Consider the following 24,430-nt stretch of genomic DNA (forward strand, 5'->3'; position numbering starts at 1 on the left):
CTCCACAACTCCTCAGGATCCCCTGAAGCATCCAGACCCCCCAAAACCCCACTCAACCTGCTCGCAAACTCCTCAGCTACCCTCTCCTCCTTGAGCTTGCCCACATCCAACCTCGGCTGGGATGATAGCATTTAGTGGGGTGCCCGGACACTGTCATTTCAAATTGATGCAAAAGTTTCGTTTTCAGTACCAATTTGAAGGTAAGGGCCTATAGAACAATTTTGGTTTGAGTGTCAAGCACTCATATCAAATTCTTTTGGGGTGGGATTTGGAGGATTTTTTCATCACAAATCTTCCCCATACCCACCTGCGTTGTCATCCGAAGGGTCCCTCAACTCTTGTACCAAGTTAGATTTGTTGGTATACATCATGGAAGCCAGTACGAGTAGCGCCATTTCTGTTGACAAGGAGCTAGTTGCGCCAGATGTTTACGACTTCATTGTTATTGACGGTGAAGTACTGATACACACTTCCTGGTACAACTGTCCAAGGAAACACCTTTGATTCATATTTCGACAAGGTATTCTGCCCAAAAGTTTGCCACGACTTGAAAAGATCGACAAGAGTAGACATTGTCTGGGACCAGTATCGTGCAGTGACAATCAAAGGAGGCACAAGAGGAAAAACGAGGAATAGGCACCCGACAACACGTATCTGGTACTGAAAAATCCCAAGAAATTGGCAGAAGTTTCTGGCGAACGTTGATAACAAGAAGGAACTGTTCTCATTCCTGTCAAAAAAGATAACAGGACAGTTCCCATATGACAAGGATGTCTACATCACTGCAGGTGATCAAGTCCACCATGTTGGAAACAGTCCACCAATGGATCAATGCAACCATGAGGCAGCTGACACTCATGTCCTAGTACATCTCCTCCACACCCTCCAAACATCGTCACTTGGGATGGTTCATACTGGAGACACAGATGTTGTCGTAATCCTTCTGAGTAATTTCCATCACATCAAGGCTCTGAATCCGGCCGCAGAAATCTGGATCTCCTTCAAAGCGAGAAAGACAACCAGAATGATCTCCTTCAAAGCGAGAAAGACAACCAGAATGATCTCCCTGAACACTATCGCCACAAATCTGGGCACGACAACGTGCAAAGCCATGGCCCTCTTCCATGCTTCCTCTTCCTCCTTCACTGGATCAGACAGCACGTCTTCCTTCAAGTTCAAGGGTATGCGATACTGCTGCAAGTTGATGCACGAAGTGCCATCCCTCATGGAGGAATTTGCAACTATCGTCGACACTCCATTCCAAACATCGCCAAGGCTGAAAGAAGTGGCAACGAACTTTTTCTGTAGGCTGTACTCCAATGAGTCAAACGAGGACAATGGCATTGACCTCGTCCGAATGAGGGTGTTCTCACAGAAGACGAGGGACGTGGAGAGAATTCCCCCAATGAGTGATGCTTTGGATCAACATCTCAAAAGGACAACAGCCCAAAGATCCATGATGCCCGTCAACAACCCCACTAATCATGGGTGGAAGGAAGAGGACGGCAAGCTGCTTCCCATTTGGACCTCGCTGGCCCAGTGCCGGATTAACCATTAGGCAGACAAGGCATGTGCCTTAGGGCCAGCCAAAAATTCGGGCCACAAAAATGGACAAGCAGTTTTCGTCAATTTTTATTATTTTAAACAAATTATTTCTAATTTCTGTCCCTGCCAGGGTAAGTCCCTGCCACCAATTGCTCAGGAGAACGCTCATTTTCGCAGCTAAAGAGAATCAAAGATGTGAAGCGTTCTACCATGCATCAACAGCGTCTTGGTGCGTTGGCCCTTTTGTGCATTGAAAGTGATTTGCTCCGAGAACTGGACTTCAGTTCCGTAATTGAAGAGTTTGCATAGTAAGGGAAACATATGAAAATCTGTTAACTAAATTGTTACCAAAACATTTCTTCACCAATATGTTTGTAAAGGTGTGTAATAACATGTGTTAAAATGTTGAAGGTCAACTCCCGTGGGAAACCCAGAAAAAAAGCTGTTGAATTCGGGTACCAAAAAATTATTTTCGAGAATTTTTATTTTTTTAAATCGGCCCTTAAGTAACTTATGAGGGGTCAAATAAGGGTTTTTCATGATTCTGAGTTGATTGTTAACATTTATATTTCACCACAGACACTCCTTTGTGGAAAAATAATTTCTAAATATATCTCATTTTCTACTTTGCAGGACATGGAGTCTAGCAATATGGATGAAGACGTTACTCCACCTGTGCTCAATTGCTTCATCTGTGCACGCTCGGATACACCAGCTGAAAGGCTCATACAGACAACTCCAAAGGGATACTCAACTTTATTGAAACAAGCAGAAACTGTCGAAAATGTTACTGTTGTGGAACGTATGAAGGAGGCTCAAAAGGAAGGAAAACTGAGGTACCACCAGAAGTGTAAAAATGATCTGTACAACAACTTTGTTGCAACCACCAAGACGTCAGCTCAAGCATCAAAGGCAGAGAAAGAGTCATCAAAGTTGAAGAGAAGACGCACTACTTGTGAGTTCAGTTCATCAACTGGCTGCAGTTCGAGAAGATCACAGTCAGTTGACCTCCTGTATAAGGATGTATGCATTCTTTGCAACCAACCAGCCCAGCTCTACAAAAATAATCCAGCACAAGCTAGAAAGAAATACAGAGTGCCAGATAATTTGACTGCAGATACACTGAAGGCAAGCTTGCTGAAGACAGCACGGAGTCGCGGGGATGACTGGGGCACTGAAGTCACTGGACGCCTGGAAGGGATCAACGACTTGGTAGCAGAAGAAACACTGTACCATTTGCGATGCAAACTTATGTTTGCGAGAGGTGACAGTTTGTCCAAGACTGATGAGGAAGGAAAAAGGAAGAGAGGACAGAGGAGTATTGATGAGGAGCGAGAGGCAGCCTTTCTTATTCAAAGCATTGGCTAAAGATAAAACTTCTAGAGAAATACGAAGACACCTTGTATTTCACAACACAGGAAAGAAGGGCAGATGTACTCTGTCTCAAAGATGGCACCGACAATATTCTGCGAGCGCATCATGCTAATCTTGACCATGGAGATGAGAAGACTCAGATCATAAAGACGGCACTCAAGTTCATATCCAATGATATTGCCTTGATTGATTTAGGTCCAAAGTCATACCCCACCACACACAGTATGACTGACATCGATAGTCAGCTGACACTTGTTCCTGCAAGCCTTCAGATGTTCTTGAGACCGATTGTCAAGACAGACGAAAGAGTTGCCGTTTGGGGGCAGAATTTTATTAAGGCCTGTCGACCTCGGTCTGGAGTATTGCCACACCAAATGGGGCTTGCCATACAACTTGATCATAGATTTGGGTCAAAATGGATGCTCAACAAGTTCCACCGGCTGGGATACACTGAGTCTTACACGGAGACACAAAACTACAAATACTGCTTCCTTAATAGTAGGAGTGGAGATGATGTTCCAGATACTTCTGGCACTCTTGACACCATTGTGGAGGAAACCGATGAACAGATCAATGATGAGGTTGCAGTTGATGCTGCGCTTGAGGATCAATCAGTGATGACAGCCAAAGTGCCAGCCAGTGAAAGTGAATTGTCAAGTAATGATCAGGTGGTCTTTATGGAGGTTGGGGAAACAAACAATGCAGTCACTCAGTTTGTTGGAGACAATATAGATTTAAACATCGTCTCTATTCACGGAAACACTCCCTTTCACTCAATGGGTTGGATCGAAGTCACCTCTCCGGCACCACCTTTGCCAGATCCACAGACAACAGCAGCTTTCCCCCGGGTGAAGTTGAAGGCACTCGACAAAGCTAAGATCCTGAGAGGAACTGAAGTAAAGATTATTCCATTTACGAACAGGAAACAGATAGGAACGAACGCGATCATGTTTCTCCCCCTCGCTGAGCTTTCCTCCTCCCTGGCTCATGATCAGCCACTCCTCACTCCAGGTGACACACTCTGGGCAGCGGGGTGGGTGATCAAAGCCAACGATCCTGAGTTCCCACACTCCAACTGGAATGGCTGGATGAAGAGAATCCATGCTAATGATGCAAAGCAGAGCACACAGATCGAGTTCCTCCCAGTTATTGAAGGAGACCCTAATGACCTCAACACCATCTTCACCACTCTGAAAGAGTGCATACGGCACGCTGGGGTCGCTATAGTGACCTTTGATCTTCCGATTTGGCTGAAGGCTGTGAATATAATAAAGCAGGCAAATCTACCCGTCATTCCAAGGATGGGTGGTTTTCACCTGCTGAAGTCTTATCTTGGATCAATGGGTAACATCATGCAAGATTCTGGACTACTAGATGTGATCCAGTTGATCTATCCTGGAAGTACGACAGCCAACCACATCATGGATGGAGGATGTTTTGACAAGGCAATCCGTGTTCACCTCCTCATCGATGCAGCCATCTATCAACACATCATGAAACTTGCCTTCACTGAGGAGGAGCGTGGTGACATGAAGACCTTCATGGAGAAGGTGGCTGATGGGAAGATGGGAGCCAGACACTCAGACCCAGTAGTGCCAGTGTTTGAGCAAAGGTTTGAAGAAACCTTCAAACGACTCGCAAAAGGAGGAAGAACACCTGCACTCTGGGTGGAGTACCACCACATGGTAGATCTGATCAAGGTCTTTATCAGAACCGAGCGACTTGCAGACCACAATGGGCATCTGTCCTGCATTGTTACCAAGATGCTTCACATCTTTGCCGCTGCAGGCCATCATCAGTATGCCAAGGGCGCACGGCTGTACTGTCAACTCATGAAGGAACTAGAAACTTTGCCTGCTTACAAAGGCCTGCCTTCTACAGAGCATGTCTCTGAACCCCAGTGACTATGGATGGACAATAGGTGTGCATGGGTATGAGCCAGTTCCAACACTGGACCCCACGGCTCCTGAGGAGCTATTGCAGTTCACGAGCTGTAATTGTCATGGAGATTGCAGCAACCGGCGATGCAGCTGCAAGAAGAATGGGGTCACGTGCATCTCGGCCTGTGGAGTCTGTAATGGCATTACATGCAGAAACTGCAGTCATGATGTTGTTGAGTCTGAAGAAGACATAGACAATGACTGTTGAAACTTCTGACATTGTGAATGAGAAATAACTCTTGAGTATTATATATGTATGTGAAATAAAAGCTACTTTGTGTGTAAATGTAAAAGTGAAAATATAAATGTTAACAATCAACTCAGAATCATGAAAAACCCTTATTTGACCCCTCATAAGTTACTTAAGGGCCGATTAAAAAAAATAAAAATTCTCGAAAATAATTTTTTGGTACCCGAATTCAACAGCTTTTTTCTGGGTTTCCCACGGGAGTTGAACTTCAACATTTTAACACATGTAATTACACACCTTTACAAACATATTGGTGAAGAAATTTTTTGGTAACAATTTAGTTAACAGATTTGTGAAATATCTCATAAAATGCCCTTACTAGCAGTGGTAAACGCGCGCAAGGTTACAATCTAAGGTCTCGTAAACTGTAAAGCAAAGTGCCAAATCTGTGCGTGTTTTGTCATGCATATATTCATACACTGCAAATTGTATAGACAAAACTAGTTTGAAAGTAGTTTCTTTTCACATTAAATATTTGTCTTTTTTTGTATTAAATATTTAGTTCATGAATCAGTGCATCTTTTGTCTGGGGTCCATTTCCATGAGCCCGAGATCTAATTTAAATTGTTCAGGCCATTCTCTAAAATTTCAAAATGTGTCTTAGGGCCAGCCGAGGCTGAATCCGGCACTGCTCGCTGCCCCTCGCCAAGGATGTATTCCACCTGGATGTGAAGTGCACTTGCACAAGTACCTGCGCTCTATGCAAGTGCATAAGGGCAAAGTTGAAGTGCACACGTCTGTGCAAGTGCAAATGCGAGAAGTAGCTGGACCAGAAAATTTTTAAATACTGACATATGTATATATGGTCGATTTGTTAGCCACTTTCTTATTAAAACTATTGTTCAAGGAGTTATTCAAGCAATTGTCTAAGCAGTTACTCACCAACATATTGTAGCACAGTTAAAAGAGAAATAAAAATGTCACTATATCATTGGGTCCGAGTATAATTGTCCAGTTAATTTTTTTGAAAACACGTTTCAGCTTACCGGGCCTATGACCTTGGTCTATTTTTGTGGATATGCACCGATACTGGCAAAATTATTGCTTCTATGGGAAATATGCTTGAAATACAAGTTGCTACTCCTGATCCGGAATCCATACATACCTCATATGTTCAGATCGGATAATCCAATCAAAAGTTATAAGTTTCCATGTTTCGCATAGGTTAGTTGGGGGGGGGGGGGGGGGAGGGGGGGTGGGAACCCCCCACGTCCCCAGAAGCCCCATTTTTGATCTGAGTGCTTGACACTCGAACCAAAATTGTTCTATAGGCCCTTACCTTCAAATTGGTACTGAAAACGAAACTTTTGCATCTATTTGAAATGAAAAGAAAAAAAATACCCATGCACGGCCCCCCACTATATGTTTCAGGCCTGGAAATAGCACTATCCTTGAGGCCAATGTGTCAGAGCACTGGGTTGCAAAATAATGACATGGTCTGAACATTCCTGCACTGGCCAGTCTACAAACATAATAATAATAATATCAAGTAAGAGTATTATATCAAGTATTAAGTAATATCAAGTAATATCAAGTAATATCAAGTATTATCAAGTAATATCAAGTATTATTTATCAATAATAAATAAATAATATTGATATTAATATCAATAATATCAATAATATATCAATATCAAATAATAATAACAATAATATTACAATAATAATATCAATAATAATAATAATATCAATAATAATAATATCAAAAATAATATCAATAATAATAATAATATCGATAATAATAATAACATCATCAACAATAATATCAAGACCCATTGTAGGCAGTCATCTGTTACAAGCAAAATAAATACGTGTTGACCTCCTCAGTCAGTTACCAGAAAACAATTAACATCATAACATATCCGGTGTTTACCCCGGATTAGAATAGGTACACCGTATCCCTGCGTGTCGTAAGAGGCGACTAAGAGTGTTGGCGTCAGGAAGGGCATCCGGCCATAAAAACATTGCCTCAAAAAGAGAACCATGACAATTACAACTACATATGGGCAGGGTACAGCCCGAAGTGGAGATCGGTTTCTGAGGTTTAGGACATGGAATGTAGGGAGAATGACAGGGAGATCAGGAGAAGTGGTGTCAGTATTGGTCAGAAGAAGAGAGGACATATGTTGTGTGCAGGAGACGAGATGGAAGGGAAGTGGTGTGAGAATGGTGAAGGTTAGGCAGGGACAGAAATACAAGTTTGTATGGCAAGGGTGCCCAGAAGGCGTGAATGGTGTTGGTGTCCTGTTTTCTGAGGAGTTTGTAGACAGTGTGGTGAGTGTGACCAGAGTGAGTGAAAGGTTGATGATGGTGAAAATGATGATTGGAAAGCTCTTGGTGAACATCATCTCGGGATATGCTCCGCAGGTTGGTTGGAGCGATGAAGAGGACAAGTTCTGGTGTGCAATAGAGAAGCTGATGGAAAATGTGAAAGATGAGGAAGTTGTTGTGGTAGGAGGAGACTTAAATGGACATGTGGGAAGGAGTATGGACGGTTTTGAGGGAGTTCATGGGGGTTACGGATATGGTGTGAGAAATGGAGAAGGTGAAAGGATTTTGGAGTTTGCTGATGGAGCTGATTTGTAATACTCAGTTCCAGAAAGAGGATAATAAGCTTGTTACAATGTTACATACACATCAGGTGGGTCGACGACAACCGTTGACTACCTGCTGGTGCGTAGGCGAGATAGGGGGCACCTCCGGGACATAAAGGTGATCCCAGGGGAGGAGGCTGTTTCACAGCACCACTTGGTTGTCTGCGACATAAGGGTAAAAGGTGCGAGGAGAGCTCGGCGGGTGAAGTACCAACCGAGAATGAAGGTGTGGAGGTTGAAAGAGGTGACAGTGATGGAGGTATTAAAAGAGAGGCTGAGTATGGTAGGGGATGATGTGGTTGAGCTTGAAAATGGTTGGATGTCAATGAAAGATAGTCTGTTGGGAGCCGTTGGTGAGGTATGTGGATGGACAAAAGGACCACCAAGGCACTCGGAAACATGGTGGTGGGATGATGAAGTTGGAAAGAAGATCGACGAGAAGAGGAAGAAGTTCAAGGAGTGGCATAAGGCAAAGGGTGTGGGGGCAGAAAAGGCAGAGCATGAAAGTTATAAGGTAGCCAAGAAGGCTGCAAAGAAAGAGGTAGCAAAGGCGCAGGAGGCATGTAGGAAAATGTTCGGAGAACGCTTGGATTTGGAAGAGGGTCAGAGAGCGGCGGTATTCAGGATTGCAAAGCAGATAGCGAAAGAGAGGTGTGATGTGATGGGGGCGAGTTGCTTGAAGGATGAAGTGGGACAAATCGTTGTGGACCCAGATGGAATTAAAGGAAGATGGAAGAGACATGGAAATACTGTTGAATGCAGAGAATGAATGGGATGGCAACATAGAGAGTAACCCAGTGTTAGGGCCGGCAGAGAAGATAACCGAGAGGGAAGTTGAGGAAGCGATAAAAGCAATGAAGAGTAGAAAAGCGGGAGGGCCGGCGGGAGTTGTGGGAGATATGTTGAAGGCAGCGGGAAATTGGGGTGTGAAGAGAACGACAGAGATCTGCAATCTGGTGGTGAAAGAAGGCCGCATTCCAGTGATTTGCGAACTGAGTACCCTTGTCCCTCTATACAAGGGGAAAGGTGACCCTCTGGACTGTGGCTCGTATCGAGCGACAAAGTTATTGGAGCATGGAATGAAGGTATTGGAAAGGGTGTTGGAGAGGAAGATAAGGAAGAAAGTGAAGATTGACGAAATGCAGTTTGGATTTATGCCAGGAAGAGGAACGACAGACGCGCTTTCTATTGTGACGCAGTTGCAGGAGAAGTACATGGAGAAGAGGAAGAAGTTGTTTCTTGGGTTTGTTGATCTGGAGAAAGCATTCGATAGGGTTCAACGTGAAGTAGTGACATGGGCATTGAGGAAGTTAGGAGTGGAGGAATGGTTGATCAGAGTAGTGATGGCAATGTAAAAAAGAGCACGCACAGCTGTAAGGATGAAGGATGGGAACAGTGGTGAGTTTGAGGTGAAGGTGGGAGTGCATCAGCGGTCGGTACTAAGTCCACTACTATTTGTAGCTGTGATGGAGGTGCTGGCTCGGAACGTAAAGGAGGGTTTACCGTGGGAGTTGTTGTATGCAGATGATCTGGTGTTGATTGCAGAAAGTATGGATGGACTGAAGGAGAAGATGAACATGTGGAAGGAATGTATGGAGACAAAAGGTCTGAAGGTGAATATCGGAAAAACGCAGGTGATGGCAAGTGTTAAAGCATGTGGTGAGGTGGAAAGAACTGGGAAGTGGCCGTGTGCTGTGTGCAGGAAGGGTGTCGGAGTGAACTCCATTCAATGTACAATGTGCGCTGAGTGGGTTCATCAAAAATGTAGTGGTTTGAGAGGGTCATTAACCAGTGTGGCAGCTACATTCAAGTGTAAGGTGTGCACAGAGGGAGCTGCAGATGGAGGAAATGTTGAGTTGGAGCTTGGAGATGGCGTGAAGCTGGAAGGTGTGAAAACATTTTGTTACCTTGGAGACATGCTAAATGGAGAAGGTGGATCAGAGTCGGCAACGGTTGCTGGAGTGAGATGTGCATAGAAGAAGTTTCGAGAACTGAGTGGCATGCTGATGAGGAGGGGAGTGTCGTTGAAGCTGAAGGGAAAGGTGTATGCTGCATGTGTGAGAAGTGTTATGATTTATGGGAGCGAGACATGGGTAATGAACATAGAGCAGCAACGAAGGTTGGAAAGGGTGGAAATGCGAATGGTTCGGTGGATGTGTGGAGTATCGTTGAGAGAGAGGAAGACAAATGATGAATTGCGAAAGATGATGGGAATAGTCTGTGATGGATGCTGTGAAGAGAAACAGTTTGAGATGGTTTGGTCATGTGTTGAGAGGAAGGATGAAAGTGACTGGTTGAGAAGAGTGATGGAAATGAATGTAGAAGGAAGTAGAGGACGGGGAAGACCGAGAAAGACTTGGCTAAAGATGGTCGAAGAAGAAATGCGGGCAAGGGGGTTAACAAGGGGAGATGCAGAAAATAGGGCAAAATGGAGAAGATTGTCATGGGGACCGCAAGGCTAACCCCCGCTCTTGCAGGGAAAATGGCCTTAAAATGCCTGTTGTTGTTGTGTGTTGTATCATAACATAAGTGGTGCCATCATTTCCTCCTTGAGTTGGTTTGATCAACCATTATGTGCATGCTGCAACTATTTTGGCTCTTAGCTTATAGAACTCAAGAACAACTTGGCTTGTCAACAGAGCTCAGGTGATGCCATCTATTTCAGTAATAGGACAAGGACATAAATAAATATGCAGAGTAGACATCTCTGCCCAACCCAAGTCATTGACACAACTATTGCAGCAATTTCCTTGCTATTAGGAAGTCTCATTTTGACAAGTATTGCATACATGGACATACTCTGGTTACGTGCAAGATACATTTAGGGATAGTGTACGTATACTACTGTAGAAAAATGATGTGCAATAATATTTTCTATCGCAAATTCACCGAGATCCTTAAATTTGGATCTCAGTTATTGTGACACCATCAGGTATGACTCACGTGACTACCATTTTAATTCTTTTTTTTTTGTAATAATGCAAGAATGACTGCACCTGCTCTGTCCACTCAACTCCCTCATCCTTGCTGTTGAAGGTATCATACAATTCATGCCCGAGGGCCTTTACGGTTTGGTTCAACATCAATTACGAGTCTGACAGACAGCAGGGTCTGGTTTCACACCCCCTATGATATTACATAATTCTTGAAGACGCCTCTCATAGACGCCTTTCGATCAACACTCGAACCAAACAAAGTCAATGGAAATCTGACAGAACAAACCGGGCAATGTATAATCAGCAGAGGCCTACAAGGCCTGATGTCTTAGGCCCACCAGAAAAATAAGATGGTGGCCATATTATTTTGTATAGATGCCATGGGGGGTGGAGGGAGGTGGAGTCAAGCGACAAATGCGGGTGGGTTCCGGCAGCTGTCGACCAATGGGTGCACATTTCAAAAATTTACCTCCACCAACAACCACAACAACAACAACCACCATGCACAGCTCTTGTGGACCTACGACTACAAAAAAAAAAAATTAAATGGGAAAGAAAAAAAAAAGGAAAGATTGCATTGGATTTCGGCTGAATAATAATAATAACTTTATTCCTTGTCTCAAAATTTTGTAAAATAGATCTTGAACAAAGGCAAACGATAATTTACACAACAGACAGAAATTTAAGAAAAGAATAAAAATGAGTTGCGTTTTTAATGTGCGATCATAGGGAAGGGGTCTTTGGGTTCCGCATGCAAATGAAAAAAAATAATTGGAATCAGTTTGTTGAAAAGGTTTTATTGCAAAAGCACAAACAAGATCCCAGACAAGATACCAAGTAGGGGGATGGGGAGAAGTGGAGGAAATCACATCAAAAGTGCATACAATCTCATTTATTAGTCATAATAGCATTTAATCAAAGGAGGGAAAAAATTGGTAGTTTTACATTGGAAAATGGAAAAATTATTTATTAAACAATGACAGATTGAAGCTTATTACAAATTCTTCCTCCCATATAAAAATGAACAAGATATTGCTGGCTTTCCCATCATAAGACCAAATTCTCTATAAAATAGTTCGTTGCAAACGATGAACAAAAATTTGGTGGTTGTGGTGAGGGGAGGCAATATTCTACTGTGGAAACACTAAAGCTTGTGACGTGACCACTTAGGCCCAACACTCAAAACTATGGAAATGTTTGCTCGCTGCATAACAGCACGGTAGAGTTCCCTGAATCTTGGAGGGATGTACATCGTTGCTCATGTTTAAAAATTGCATCCAATTGTGTAAGAGCCTGTTTGGTGACTCACATCTTCATACCCAGCACCACTCATAGAACCTGTCATTCGTTGTGGAATGGTCCGTATTTTGAAAAATAATTGGCGGCCTTGAGAAGGTTAAATGAAATTAGTTTTATAGACTGATTGAGAAATTGATGGTTAAGTTAGACGAGGAAAGCAGCCAAATGATCGAGTACAGAACTGCTCCGATCGTGCCAGTATTTGTCACATATTTCGTGTTCAATATCTGATTCAAAACCCCTTTCACTCTTCATTCATTGCCCTCCCAAACAAGATATTGTACTGCATCAAGCAGAAGAACCAATGTGTAGGAGTACAAAGATATACAGATTCTCAAATACACAGATTTTTACACGACTCTTCCCTTTATAATCCCCAAGTCACTATTATTTCGCTCAAGTACAAATCATATCCTGAGCAAGGAAAAATGTTCACCAGAACAAAGCAGCAAGACTTAACAAAACATGTAACACCCCCGAAAAAAACCAATGATAGACAATCTCTAAATTGAAGAATCTTAAAAACCTCAATAAAGTTTGAAATAAACATCAAGTCATGAGAAAGCAAAAAGAAATAAAAGAAAAACGTTTAAAAAAAACTAATTGGATGTGGAAAAGCTCGATTGGATGGGAATTTAAAGCCAAAAAAAAAAAAAAAATCTTTATTGGGTGGGGGGGAGGAGGGGGGGACAGCCATTCAAACACACATGTTTTGGGACAAAGGTAAACAGAGAAGGAAAGGAGAAAAGGGAAAGATGAAGAAGGAAAAGGAAAGGGAAAAGAGATGGAGAAGGAAAAGGAAAGGGAAAAGAGATGGAGAAGGAAAAGAGATGGAGAAGGAAAAGAGATGGAGAAGGAAAAGAGATGGAGAAGGAAAAGAGATGGAGAAGGAAAAGAGATGGAGAAGGAAAAGAGATGGAGAAGGAAAAGAGATGGAGAAGGAAAAGAGATGGAGAAGGAAAAGAGATGGAGAAGGAAAAGAGATGGAGAAGGAAAAGAGATGGAGAAGGAAAAGAGATGGAGAAGGAAAAGAGATGGAGAAGGAAAAGAGATGGAGAAGGAAAAGAGATGGAGAAGGAAAAGAGATGGAGAAGGAAAAGAGATGGAGAAGGAAAAGAGATGGAGAAGGAAAAGAGATGGAGAAGGAAAAGAGATGGAGAAGGAAAAGAGATGGAGAAGGAAAAGAGATGGAGAAGGAAAAGAGATGGAGAATGGAAAGGGAGATGGGAAAGGGAGATGGGAAAGGGAGATGGGAAAGGGAGATGGGAAAGGGAGATGGGAAAGGGAGATGGGAAAGGGAGATGGGAAAGGGAAAAGGAGAAAGGAAAGGGAGAAGCGAGAATGGAAAGAGAGAAGGGAAAGAGAGAAGGGAAAGAGAGAAGGGAAAGAGAGAAGGGAAAGAGAGAAGGGAAAGGGAGAATGGAAAGGGAGAATGGAAAGAGAGAAACGAGAAGGGAAAGAGCTGAGAGACCATAAAGACCCAGTTCAGGGCTAGATGGCCTGATATCCAGCATGGCTGCGGCGCCGGCCAATGACATAGATGATCAAAACGATGAGCAGGAGGAGTGCGAGCACAGCACCCACAATAATAGGAATCAGCAGCCCTGCAATGTCCAAGGCACAGTTCTCCGCTAGAAAAATCACAACAAAGGGCATGAGGAGAGTAATCAGGTTGTGATCAAAGAGGTCATAAAAAGTGCAACCACAGACACACACAGCTGATGTAGATTAGAGTACAAGGGATGGAGGAAATACATTCCACATCCCCCCCAAAAAACCGAGCGTTATGGTCAGACCTGACTTGCTGAGTTATTGGACAATTTACTAACAAAGCCAAATCCAGGCACCAAAATTTAGTTGAATGATCGTTTTAAGGCCATTTTTTCCCCGCTAGAGTGGGGGTTAGCCTTGCGGGCCCCATGACAATCATGATTCCCTGTTTGAGGCAATGTTTTTTATGGCCGGATGCCCTTCCTGACGCTAACCCTCAGTCGCCTCTTACGATTCGCAGGGATACGGTGTACCTATTCTAAACCGGGGTACACACCGTGATCATTCATCCCAGCAAGCTGGTACTCAATTTGCCGACCTCGGAAGGATGACAGGCTGAGTCAACCCACCTGGCGTTAATTCAGCGATCGACCGGGATTCGAACCCAGGATCCTAGGATCCCAAGCCGGCACCCTAACCGCTAAGCCAACGCCAGGCTCAAACGCTAGTTGGTCAAAGATAAATGATTCAACAAACATGCAGTGCAGGTGAGTGCAGCAAAACGATTAAACGGAGAGGAAAATAAACCGGTGTAAAGAAAAAAAAACAAAAAACTAACAAACAAAAAAAAAACACTTACCAGTGCCAAATTTTTCCTTTTTTACGTCAAAAGGCTGCAGATGTATGTTGCTCAAGTCCAATGCGATGCCCGAGCTTAGAGTCACAGTTTTTTTAGCCTCACACATGTACGAGTTACCAACCTTTGCCCTGAAAAGCTGCAGAGTGGTGTTGGCTCCATGATAGGTACCTGCAGAACAAAATGGAAGAACAAACAAGCCAAAATCAATTTTTTTTTTGCCACATTACTTGTCAATGTGGTGCTGCTCATACATACCAGATTTTGCAGAAGGGAAGCTGTAATTAACTTGGGTAGAGATGCCTTTCAAGATGAACTTATTCGTGGTGTCATTCTGCAAACACAAGTGCAATAAAACACAAAGTGGAGAATAAAACATTGATAAAGAAGTGAGGAGAGGAAGGGTGGAGGGCAGGGGTTATTAAAAAAAAGTTCAGAGCAAACAAGTCAGAAAGAATTCAGAGAAAACAAGTCAGAACTGCATTTTTGAAGTTCCGTGTTTAATGGCCGGGGTGCACGATACAGTAAACCCTTAAGTATCGCGGGTTTGAATATCGCAGCTTTGACCAATCGTGGCAGCCTCTATGTACCAATTTAGTTATCACGGGTTTAATTTTGAGCAATCGTGGTTTTTCAGCTTGGCTGTGATGGTTATCTTGTACCATTAACTTTTCGCACCGTTAACAATGGAATGGTGTAAAGTGTAAAATGACGGACAGAAAGTGATTCTTTTAATTTTATTTATTAGCTGGTTTATGCAGCTGCAGCGGGATTTACAAAAGAAACACATCGACAAGTTACAAAGAAAAACAATTTGAGACATTAACAGGGGAGGAATGTTTGGAGTGAGGGGATAAGTTTAATCGCTTCTGAATGTTTAATCTGCTTCAACCCAGCGGAAGACTTCATCGTAAAGCCGATTTATATTTATTTTACACCTTTATTAATCTCGCCAAAGGAGATGGTATTGCATTTGGGTCATTTTGTTTGTCCGCACAGAATGTGCCCACTATATCACAAATGCCACCTAGTGGAAGCCAGAGGTACAAGTTTTTTTTATTTATTTTTATTTTTATTTTTTACAACCGAGCACGTCTGTAAAGTGTGTGAAATGAATGAATGAATGATCGTTTTAAGGCCATTTTCCCCGCAACAGCGGGGGTTAGCCTTGCGGGCCCCATGACAATCATGGTCCCCTGTTTGAGGCAATGTTTTTTTTACGGCCGGATGCCCTTCCTGACGCCAACGTCTGTAAAGTGTGTGTATGTCTATAAAGAATTGTTATGTTTGTTAGGGGGGAGAGGGGGGAAGGGGTGGGTGTGGCTGGTGTGTGACGCCATTGGTCCGTAGTTCTTTTGTAAATAGTTATTTATTACCCTTGCCAGAGGAGAGAGTATTGCATTTGGTCCGTTTGTTTGTGTTTGTTTGTCCGCACAGAATAAATATGATTTTCTCTGCAACCTTTGGTCCGATTGACAGGAAATTTTCACCATTGGTGCTACTCCACCTGTAGAATTTTTAAATGATAATTATGACGTCATAGATCACGTGGTTCGGCCGCCATCTTGGGAAAATCGAAAAATTTTGCACCTCTATATCTCGGAAAGCGCTGAATAGAAAAAATTGAGACATGGCTCATTGTAAAGAACTCTCCATGAGGAATAAAATATGTTAATGGTGATGTCATAGGTGCCTCCATTATGACGTCATAATTCGACAAGTACAAAACTTCATCCAATCAAGATGAAATTTATTGAGCGCCATGTCGGCATAAACTGGAGAAAAATAATAACGATGACGTCATCGGTCACGTGGTTCGGCCGCCATTTTGGAAAAACTGAACAACTTTGCACCTCTAAATCTCTGAAAGAGCTAAATAGAAAAAATTGAGACATGGCTCATTGTAAAAAACTCTCCATGGGGAATAAAATATGTTAATGATGATGTTGTAGCGGTTACCGCTGGGTGTACACAATCGCCTTACACCTACCAAGGACGCGGCCAGGGAGCAATCACCATGCCGGGCTCGTCCAGGCCGCCCGGACAGGCCCAGACGCGCCTCTCCCGGGCATGCCCGGACTCACTGTTCCCGGGCTCGCCCAGGACACCCGGGCATACCCGCTCTCGCCTTTCCAGGGCTCGCCCAGGACGCCCGGGCATGCCCGCTCTCGCCTTTCCAGGGCTCGCCCAGGACGCCCGGGCATGCCCGCTCTCACCTTTCCAGGGCTCGCCCAGGATGCCCGGGCATGCCCGCTCTCGCCTTTCCAGGGCTCGCCCTGGACGCCCGGGCATGCCTGCCCTCGCCTTTCCAGGGCTCGCCCAGGATGCCCGGGCAGGTCCAGACTCGCCTTTCCAGGACTCGCCCTTGACGCCCGGGCATGCCCGGTCTCGCTTCTCCCGGGCAAACGCTCCGGCATAATGTGTATATATATTGCTGCCCGATAAACGGGCTTTTCAGAGTACCCGAGTTTGATACGTGCAATAAAGCAACTCGGACGAATTTCTGTCTTTGGTCGCGTCAATCCTTCCGACTCGCCTTGGAGCATAGCTCCTTCATTGGTGACCCCGAACATGGACACGGCAGTTGCCCTTAAACTGCCTACCTTCTGGGAGGCTCACGCGGCTGTTTGGTTCACCCAGGCGGACTCCCTGTTCGCCCTGCGAGGCATCACCGTCGACGACACCCCCTTCCACCACGTGGTAGCAGCGCTCGGCTCCGCCACCGCGGCCCGCGCCCTGAGCCCCCTCGAGCGCCCGCCAGCCGCTGACAAGTATGGCGCGATCAAGACGCTCCTCCTCGACGCTTTCGCCCTCTCACCGGAGGAACGCGCACGACGCCTGCTCGACCTGCCCGAGCTCGGCGACACGCGCCCGTCCGAGCGAATGGACTACATGCTCTCGTTGCTCGGCGAGCACTCTCCGGATTTTCTGTTCCGAGAGCTGTTCCTCCGCCAGCTGCCTAACCAGGTACGCCTCGCCCTGGCAGGCACGTCGATCACGGATCCCCGCGCCCTCGCCAGGGAAGCCGACAAGATCTCCTCGGCAGGCCAGCACATCGGAGCGGCTACCTGGAGCCCGCCGCCGTCCGAGGCGTCGCCCATGACGCCCCGAGCACCCTGCGCGGTTGGAGGCCGAACTGCCGGTGCAACTCGCGGCCGCCACGCCGCGCCGACCGCTTCCAACATGACGGCCGGGACCTCCACCTGACCAGGCGTGGTTTTATTACCACGCCAGGTTCGGACACAAGGCTCGGACATGCCGACCCCCGTGCACTTTCGGCAAGTCGGGAAACGGCCGGGCCGGCGTTCATTACCAGCCATGAGCGCCGGGCACTCGGGCAACTTGCTTTTTATTAAGGACAAAGCGTCTGGGCGGCGTTTCCTTTGTCACACCGGCGCCCAACTGAGCGTCATACCCGCCTCCGAGCAGGACAGGCAGAACGCTGTTTGCGGCCCCTCCTTGGTCGCTGCTAATGGATCGGCCATACGCACCTTCGGCCCGCGCAACGTCACCCTGTGCTTCGGCAACCAGCGCTTTCAGTGGACCTTTGTGACCGCAAGCGTCCCCATGGCTTTGCTGGGCGCCGACTTCCTCTGCGCGCACGGGCTGCTGGTCGACGTCAAATGGCGTCGCCTTGTCAACGCCGAGACCTTCAGCTCCCTGGCATGTACGATGAGCAGCTCCGCGCCGACCGAACTGGCATGCGCCCTCCTGACGGCGAACGAGTTCGCTCGCCTGCTCGAGGAGTTCCCGGCCCTCACGCGGCCGACGTTTTCGGCCGTCGCAGTGCGACATGGGATCGAGCACCACATACCCACTACGGGCCCGCCGGTCTACGCCAGAGCCCGCCGCCTCGACTCGGCCAAGCTCGCCGTGGCCAAAGCCGAGTTCGACGCGTTGGAGCGCCTCGGCATCGTGCGGCGCTCCGATAGCGCGTGGGCCTCACCACTGCACATCGTGCCAAAGCCGGGGGGCGGATGGCGCCCGTGTGGCGACTACCGCCCCCTCAACGACGCTACTACCCCCGACAGGTATCCGATCCCGCACATCCAAGACTTTTCCGCCCGTTTGGTGGGACGGGTTATTTTTTCAAAAATTGACCTGATACGGGGATACATACCACCAGGTACCTGTCAGGCCGGCCGACGTCCCAAAGTCAGCCGTCATCACGCCGTTTGGCCTGTTCGAATTTTTGAGGATGCCGTTTGGCCTCAAGAACGCGGCCCAGGCGTTCCAACGCTTGATGGACGGCGTGCTGCGTGACCTGCCATTTCTTTTCGTCTATCTGGACGACATCCTCGTCGCCAGCACGTCCAGAGCCGAGCACCTCCTCCACCTCCGAACGCTGTTCGGACGCCTCAGCGAGCACGGCTTAATTGTCAACCCGGCCAAATGCCACTTCGGCACGACGACCATTGACTTTTTGGGCCACCGCATCACCAAGACCGGGGCCGTGCCACTGACGACCAAGGTCGAGGCCATCACCAAGTTCCCGCGTCCCCGCTCCATCAAGGCCCTGCAAGAGTTCCTCGGCATGGTGAATTTTTATCACCGATTCGTGCCCCGCGCTGCTCAGCTCATGCGGCCCCTTTACGAAGGCCTCCGGGGCAAGCCGGCCAAGCATGACATCGTCTGGTCCGTGGCCATGGACGCGGCATTCACGAGCGCGAAGTGGGCCCTCGCCGACGCAACGCTGCTGGCTCACCCGGTGCTCGACGCTCCCATCGCCCTCACTACGGACGCCTCCAACTACACGGTGGGCGCCGTCCATGAACAATGGGTGAACGGGGTTTGGCAGCCACTCGCTTTTTTCAGACGGCAACTCCGGCCGAACGAGTTAAAATACAGCACGTTTGACCGCGAGCTCCTCGGTCTATTCCTGGCCGTTCGCCATTTCCGGCACCTCCTGGAGGGCCGCCCGTTCACGGATTTCGTCGACCACAAGCCGTTGGTTTACGCAATGGCCAAAGTCACGGAGCCGTGGTCGGCCCGCCAGCAGCGCCACCTCTCCGCCGTGTCGGAATTTACCACGGACATCCGGCACGTCGCCGGCAAAGACAACGCCGTGGCCGACTGTCTTTCTCGGGCCAGCGCGAACGCGGTCCACCTCGGCGTGGACTTCGCGCTCATGGCGGCCGACCAGACCACCGACACCACGGTGCAGGCCCTCCGGGCGGCGGATACGGGCCTCCGCCTGGCCAACATCCCCTTTGCGGACACCGTCCTGCTCTGCGACGTCTCCCAAGGCCAGCCTTGCCCCATCGTGCCCGTAACCTAGCAGCGCCGCATCTTCGCCTCCATCCACGGCCTTTCTCACCCGGGCCGGAAAGCTTCTCAGAAGCTGGTGTCGGCGCGTTTCGTCTGGCACGGCCTTCGACGGGACGTCCGCGACTGGGCCAACGCCTGCACGGCCTGCCAGCGGGCCAAGGTCCACCGCCACACCCAGGCCCCGCTGGCACCTTTCACCGTGCCTGAACGGCGTTTCGACCACGTCAACGTGGACCTGGTTGGTCCCCTTCCCCCTTCGCGGGGTTTCACACTCCTGCTCACCATGGTGGACAGGACCACCAGGTGGCCAGAGGCCGTTCCCCTCATTTCCACCACCACCGCCGACGTGGCACAGGCTTTCATCGCCACCTGGGTCGCCCGTTTCGGCGCACCGGCAGACATCTCTTCGGACCGCGGTCCGCAGTTCACCTCCGAGCTGTGGGGCGCGGTCGCCCGCAACCTGGGAGTCCAGCTCCACCGTACCACGGCCTACCACCCCCAAGCCAATGGGTTGTGCGAGCGTTTTCACCGCTCCATGAAAGCCGCGCTCATGGCCGGCCTTCAGGACGACGGTTGGGCCGACCGGCTGCCGTGGGTCCTTTTGGGCCTCCGCACGGCCCCCCAAGGAGGACCTCGAGGCGTCCACCGCCGAGCTCGTCTACGGCCAGCCGCTCCGCGTCCCGGGCGAGTTCGTGCCCGACGCTACCAGTCCCTGGTCCGCAGCTCGCCAGCGCTCGGACCTCCAGGAGGCCGCCCGACGATTTGCCCCGGTGCCAACGTCCCACCACGGTGGCCCCCAGTCCTACGTCCCCCCAGCGCTTCGCACAGCGGAGTACATCTTTGTGCGTCATGACGCACACCAGGGGCCACTCCGGCCGCCGTACGACGGGCCATTCTGGGTCCTGCGACGGGACGACATGTCATTCGTCATCGACTTCGGCGGCCGGGCGGACCGGATTTCAGTGGACCGCCTCAAGCCGGCGCACGTGGACGTCGACCAACCACCACGGTTGGCCCTTCCTCCGCGGCGAGGCCGCCCCCCGTCCACAGTTCCCCCCCGCTCGACCACACACCACCACATCGGGCCCCCCCCCCCCCCCACGGCCCTCCCGGGGTCGCTTCGGCCGGGTCATGAGGACCCCCTTAAATTGACCCTGCCGGTGCAAGTCGATTTTGGAGGGGCATGTGTAGCGGTTACCGCTGGGTGTACACAATCACCTTACACCTACCAAGGACGCGGCCAGGGAGCAATCACCATGCCGGGCTCGTCCAGGCCCAGGCGCGCCTCTCCCGGGCATGCCCAGACTCGCTGTTCCCGGGCTCGCCCGAGCCTCCCGGGCACGCCCAGACTCGTCTTTCCAGGGCTCGCCCAGGACACCCGGGCATGCCCGCTCTCGCCTTTCCAGGGCTCGCCCAGGACGCCCGGGCATGCCCGCTCTCGCCTTTCCAGGGCTCGCCCAGGACGCCCGGGCATGCCCGCTCTCGCCTTTCCAGGGCTCGCCCAGGACGCCCGGGCATGCCCGCTCTCGCCTTTCCAGGGCTCGCCCAGGACGCCCGGGCATGCCCGCTCTCGCCTTTCCAGGGCTCGCCCAGGCATGCCCGCCCTCGCCTTTCCAGGGCTCGCCCAGGATGCCCGGGCAGGTCCAGACTCGCCTTTCCAGGACTCGCCCTTGACGCCCGGGCATGCCCGGTCTCGCTTTTCCTGGGCAAACGCTCCGGCATAATGTGTATATATATTGCTGCCCGATAAACGGGCTTTTCAGAGTACCCGAGTTTGATACGTGCAATAAAGCAATTCGGACGAATTTCTGTCTTTGGTCGCGTCAATCCTTCCGACTCGCGTTGGAGCATAGCTCCTTCAATGTCCTAATTCGACAAGTACAAAACTTCATCCGATCAAGATGAAATTTCTTGAGCGCCATGTCGGCATAAACTGGTGGGGGGGAAAAAAATGATATCATCGATCACGTGGTTCGGCCGCCATATTTGTTTTAACACAAAAGCCATAAAAAACACTGAAAATACATCCTGGCAAGGGTTTGCAATCTCTGCTCTTTTTCTTGTTGATTACTTGTTACGTGTTTCCCTGTTTTTGCCTTCCCCCATCCCGCCATCGAAATTCCCCGCCGTCGGATTCAATTTCCCCAGGGTTTGTTGTATTCAGGAATAAACCCATTGGGTTTACCAGAGATAAGGTGCTCGTGTCTTTCCTCAGTTCCACGCAAGTGTAAGACCACCATAAATTGAATGGAGTGTGGGGGAGTTGAGGCCTGTTCAGCCCATCAGTTCAGCAGCGGTGTTAATCACCCTAAATGGATATGACTATGTTCAATTACAATTGAGTACGTCTATAAAGTACGAACAATTAGAATGTGAGTACTTCCATAAAATACGTATTATAAAAACTCCACAAAACAAGTTTGGGCAAGGGTATGCAATCTGATTGCTTGTTCTAGTTTCAATTGTGAGGCATTTATTTTTGGCTGCCACAGAGATTCCTTGATATTTTCTCTAAGTCCAGGAATATAACCCCCTTATTACCATAGGAAATTGGTTTTAACCAGATTGTGGTTTTGCATATTGTGGCATTTTCCAGGAATGTAACCCCCACAATATTTAAGGGTTTACTGCAGTGGTAACCAAATATTTTTTGGAACCTCTCTCTTAAAAATCTCAGAACCACCTTGTAGAGTAGGGAATGCTTCCGATTCATATAGCCAAAAATGTTGGGCAGATCCAACACGCCAATCACTGCCTCTGATGCTTTGAAATAGACGTCATTTGAATCTGTCATATGGGGTCCGTCATGGGTCCGTCATAAGATGCAAGGTTATATGGCGCGTGTGCGAAAGATGTGTAAGAAATCAGTTCTACTAGGTTTTGGCCAGCTCCCATTCTGCTTGGCAGTTTGGGGAGTGTAGCATGTGGTGCCTTTTGCGTTACCAGGATGTGAGGAGTGCCCGTTCTGCTTGGTAGTGTTGGGAAGTGCTCTCGCATTCTGATCGGTACAGCCTCTGTTGTTCACCACCCCCTCGCTTAAGAGGTTGGTGTCAACACGGTTCCGGATGACCGGAGCTGTACGACCTCCCCTGGTGGGTTGTCCTGAACCCGGCGGCCTCTAACCTCATGCTGCGACAGCCGCAGTGCGAGACCATCATAGCGTTGGTCCTCTGGACGGTCCACCATGGTTATTCAGGTGGGCTTGTTCCAGAGGACTTGCTCCCTAAGCTCCGGAAGAGCAATCCCGCAACACAAATCATAAAGATGTTATTTCAGATACTGTCACAAGCACATGGAAAACCCGCAGTTACCGACAAGGTATCGTCGTTATTATGGCATCATCAGGACAACGCAGTGAGCTTCCACACACCTGTGACTTTCAAAACCTTTTGGCTATATACCAGTACTTGTGTGACTGCATACTGTGAGTGGAGAAAGCGTCAGTGAAGTGTCCCATAACAGCCCTTGCTGCACCTTACCAGGAGCGACAAGTGTCGCTTGCCACACGGAACATTACGTCTCGCCTCGACCAAGCACTTATAGTCCAAGCCATTTAGCATTTGACGGGGAAAAAACTGCAACACTACCGATCTCATTAGTATTGATTACCCTCAAGGTACCTTTATAACATACTAAAAGTATAAAGGTCTAAAAATATGGGGTGACTCTCAAATAATGCAATCAAGTTTTCTCCATTTAGCCCCATGTTAAAAGACGTACATATGCCGCATGCTATGATTATTGTCGCTCTCTGAACTTCTATTGCTTATTTTATACACTGGACCTAATCACTAGCACGATATAATAAATAAAGGATATCATACTGTACATTTATCCCTGGTGTTGGGCTAGCGGCTAGGGTGCCGGCTTAGGATACCTAGGATCCTGGGTTCGAATCTCGGTCGATCGCCGAATTAATGCCAGGGGGGTTGACTCAGCCTGTCATCCTTCCGAGGTCGGCTAATTGAGTACCAGTTCACTGGTAATTCCCTGGTTGTCGTTGAAGGCGGCAAAAAGGGTTGGCGTCAGGAAGGGCATCCGGCCGTAAAACATTGCTTCAAAAAGGGGACCAAAAAACAACAACTATCACGGTCCCCGAAAAGGCCAACCCCCGCTTTGCGGGGAAAAATGGCCTCTAAACGGTGGTTTTATACTGTACAATATTGTATATATAAGTGAAGTTTTTACTGTTTTAGTGTCTTATTTAACCACACCCCGTTTTACAAAGACTGCTCACTCCACAGCAAGCGACGGTACATCATTATTTGTTTGTGAACCATATATATCTTAGTTTTTAATCCCATCAATGACATGTATTTAGTATGTTTAGGTCTATTGGCAATAACATACAGTAATAGTATATTCAACTTTTCTATATTTGCAGGTAATCCAACCCTGAAGAATGGCGGCCAATTCGTGTGTGTTCTGCAATGAATCCACCAACAACGATAATCCAGTAGTGACACTTCGTGAAAAGGGAAGTCGGACTATTAATGTTGTTAGTGACCAGCGCAGTGACCCAATACAGACTGTTCCAGGTCAAGTTGTTCATCAAGAATGCCGACGTGTATACTGCAATCCAATAAAGGTAGCACAGAGTATCAGAGATACACACAGACCAGGCCCAAGTGTATCGCTCCGATCAGCAGAGGAAGCCTTCAACTTCAAAGCAGAACTTTGATAACAGGAAACAACAAGGAGATGTCCACTCTATCACATTTACAGAATGTAAAGATAGTCTTCTGCAAAAGTGCTCAACAAGGAACGATGCATGGGCCGATACTGTTCGGGCTCGACTGCTCATTGTGTGTGACCTTCCAGCGGCAGATGCCGTGTATCACCAGGTATGCAGTTCAAATTTCCGGACAGGGAAACTGA

General features: G+C 48.0%; 1 protein-coding gene across 2 annotated transcripts in view; it reads right to left on the bottom strand.

Moving 5' to 3' along the window:
- Positions 1-24,430, bottom strand: part of LOC137435078 (uncharacterized) — a 96,898-nt gene that overhangs the window by 15,012 nt on the left and 57,456 nt on the right. The window contains exons 16-18 of one of the 2 annotated variants that reach the window (XM_078784697.1): positions 14,543-14,618; positions 14,288-14,455; positions 11,416-13,568 (exon numbers count right to left, since the gene is read on the bottom strand). In XM_078784697.1, the coding sequence (XP_078640823.1) occupies positions 13,429-13,568; positions 14,288-14,455; positions 14,543-14,618 (384 nt within the window). In that variant the 3' untranslated portion in view covers positions 11,416-13,428. Of the gene's footprint in view, positions 1-11,415; positions 13,569-14,287; positions 14,456-14,542; positions 14,619-24,430 lie in introns of those variants that run through there. The other variant, XM_078784696.1, reaches the window with a different exon arrangement.

The sequence above is a fragment of the Myxine glutinosa genome, chromosome 9, assembly GCF_964187855.1.
Source record: "Myxine glutinosa chromosome 9, kmMyxGlut1.1, whole genome shotgun sequence".
NCBI classification, from domain to species: domain Eukaryota; kingdom Metazoa; phylum Chordata; class Myxini; order Myxiniformes; family Myxinidae; genus Myxine; species Myxine glutinosa.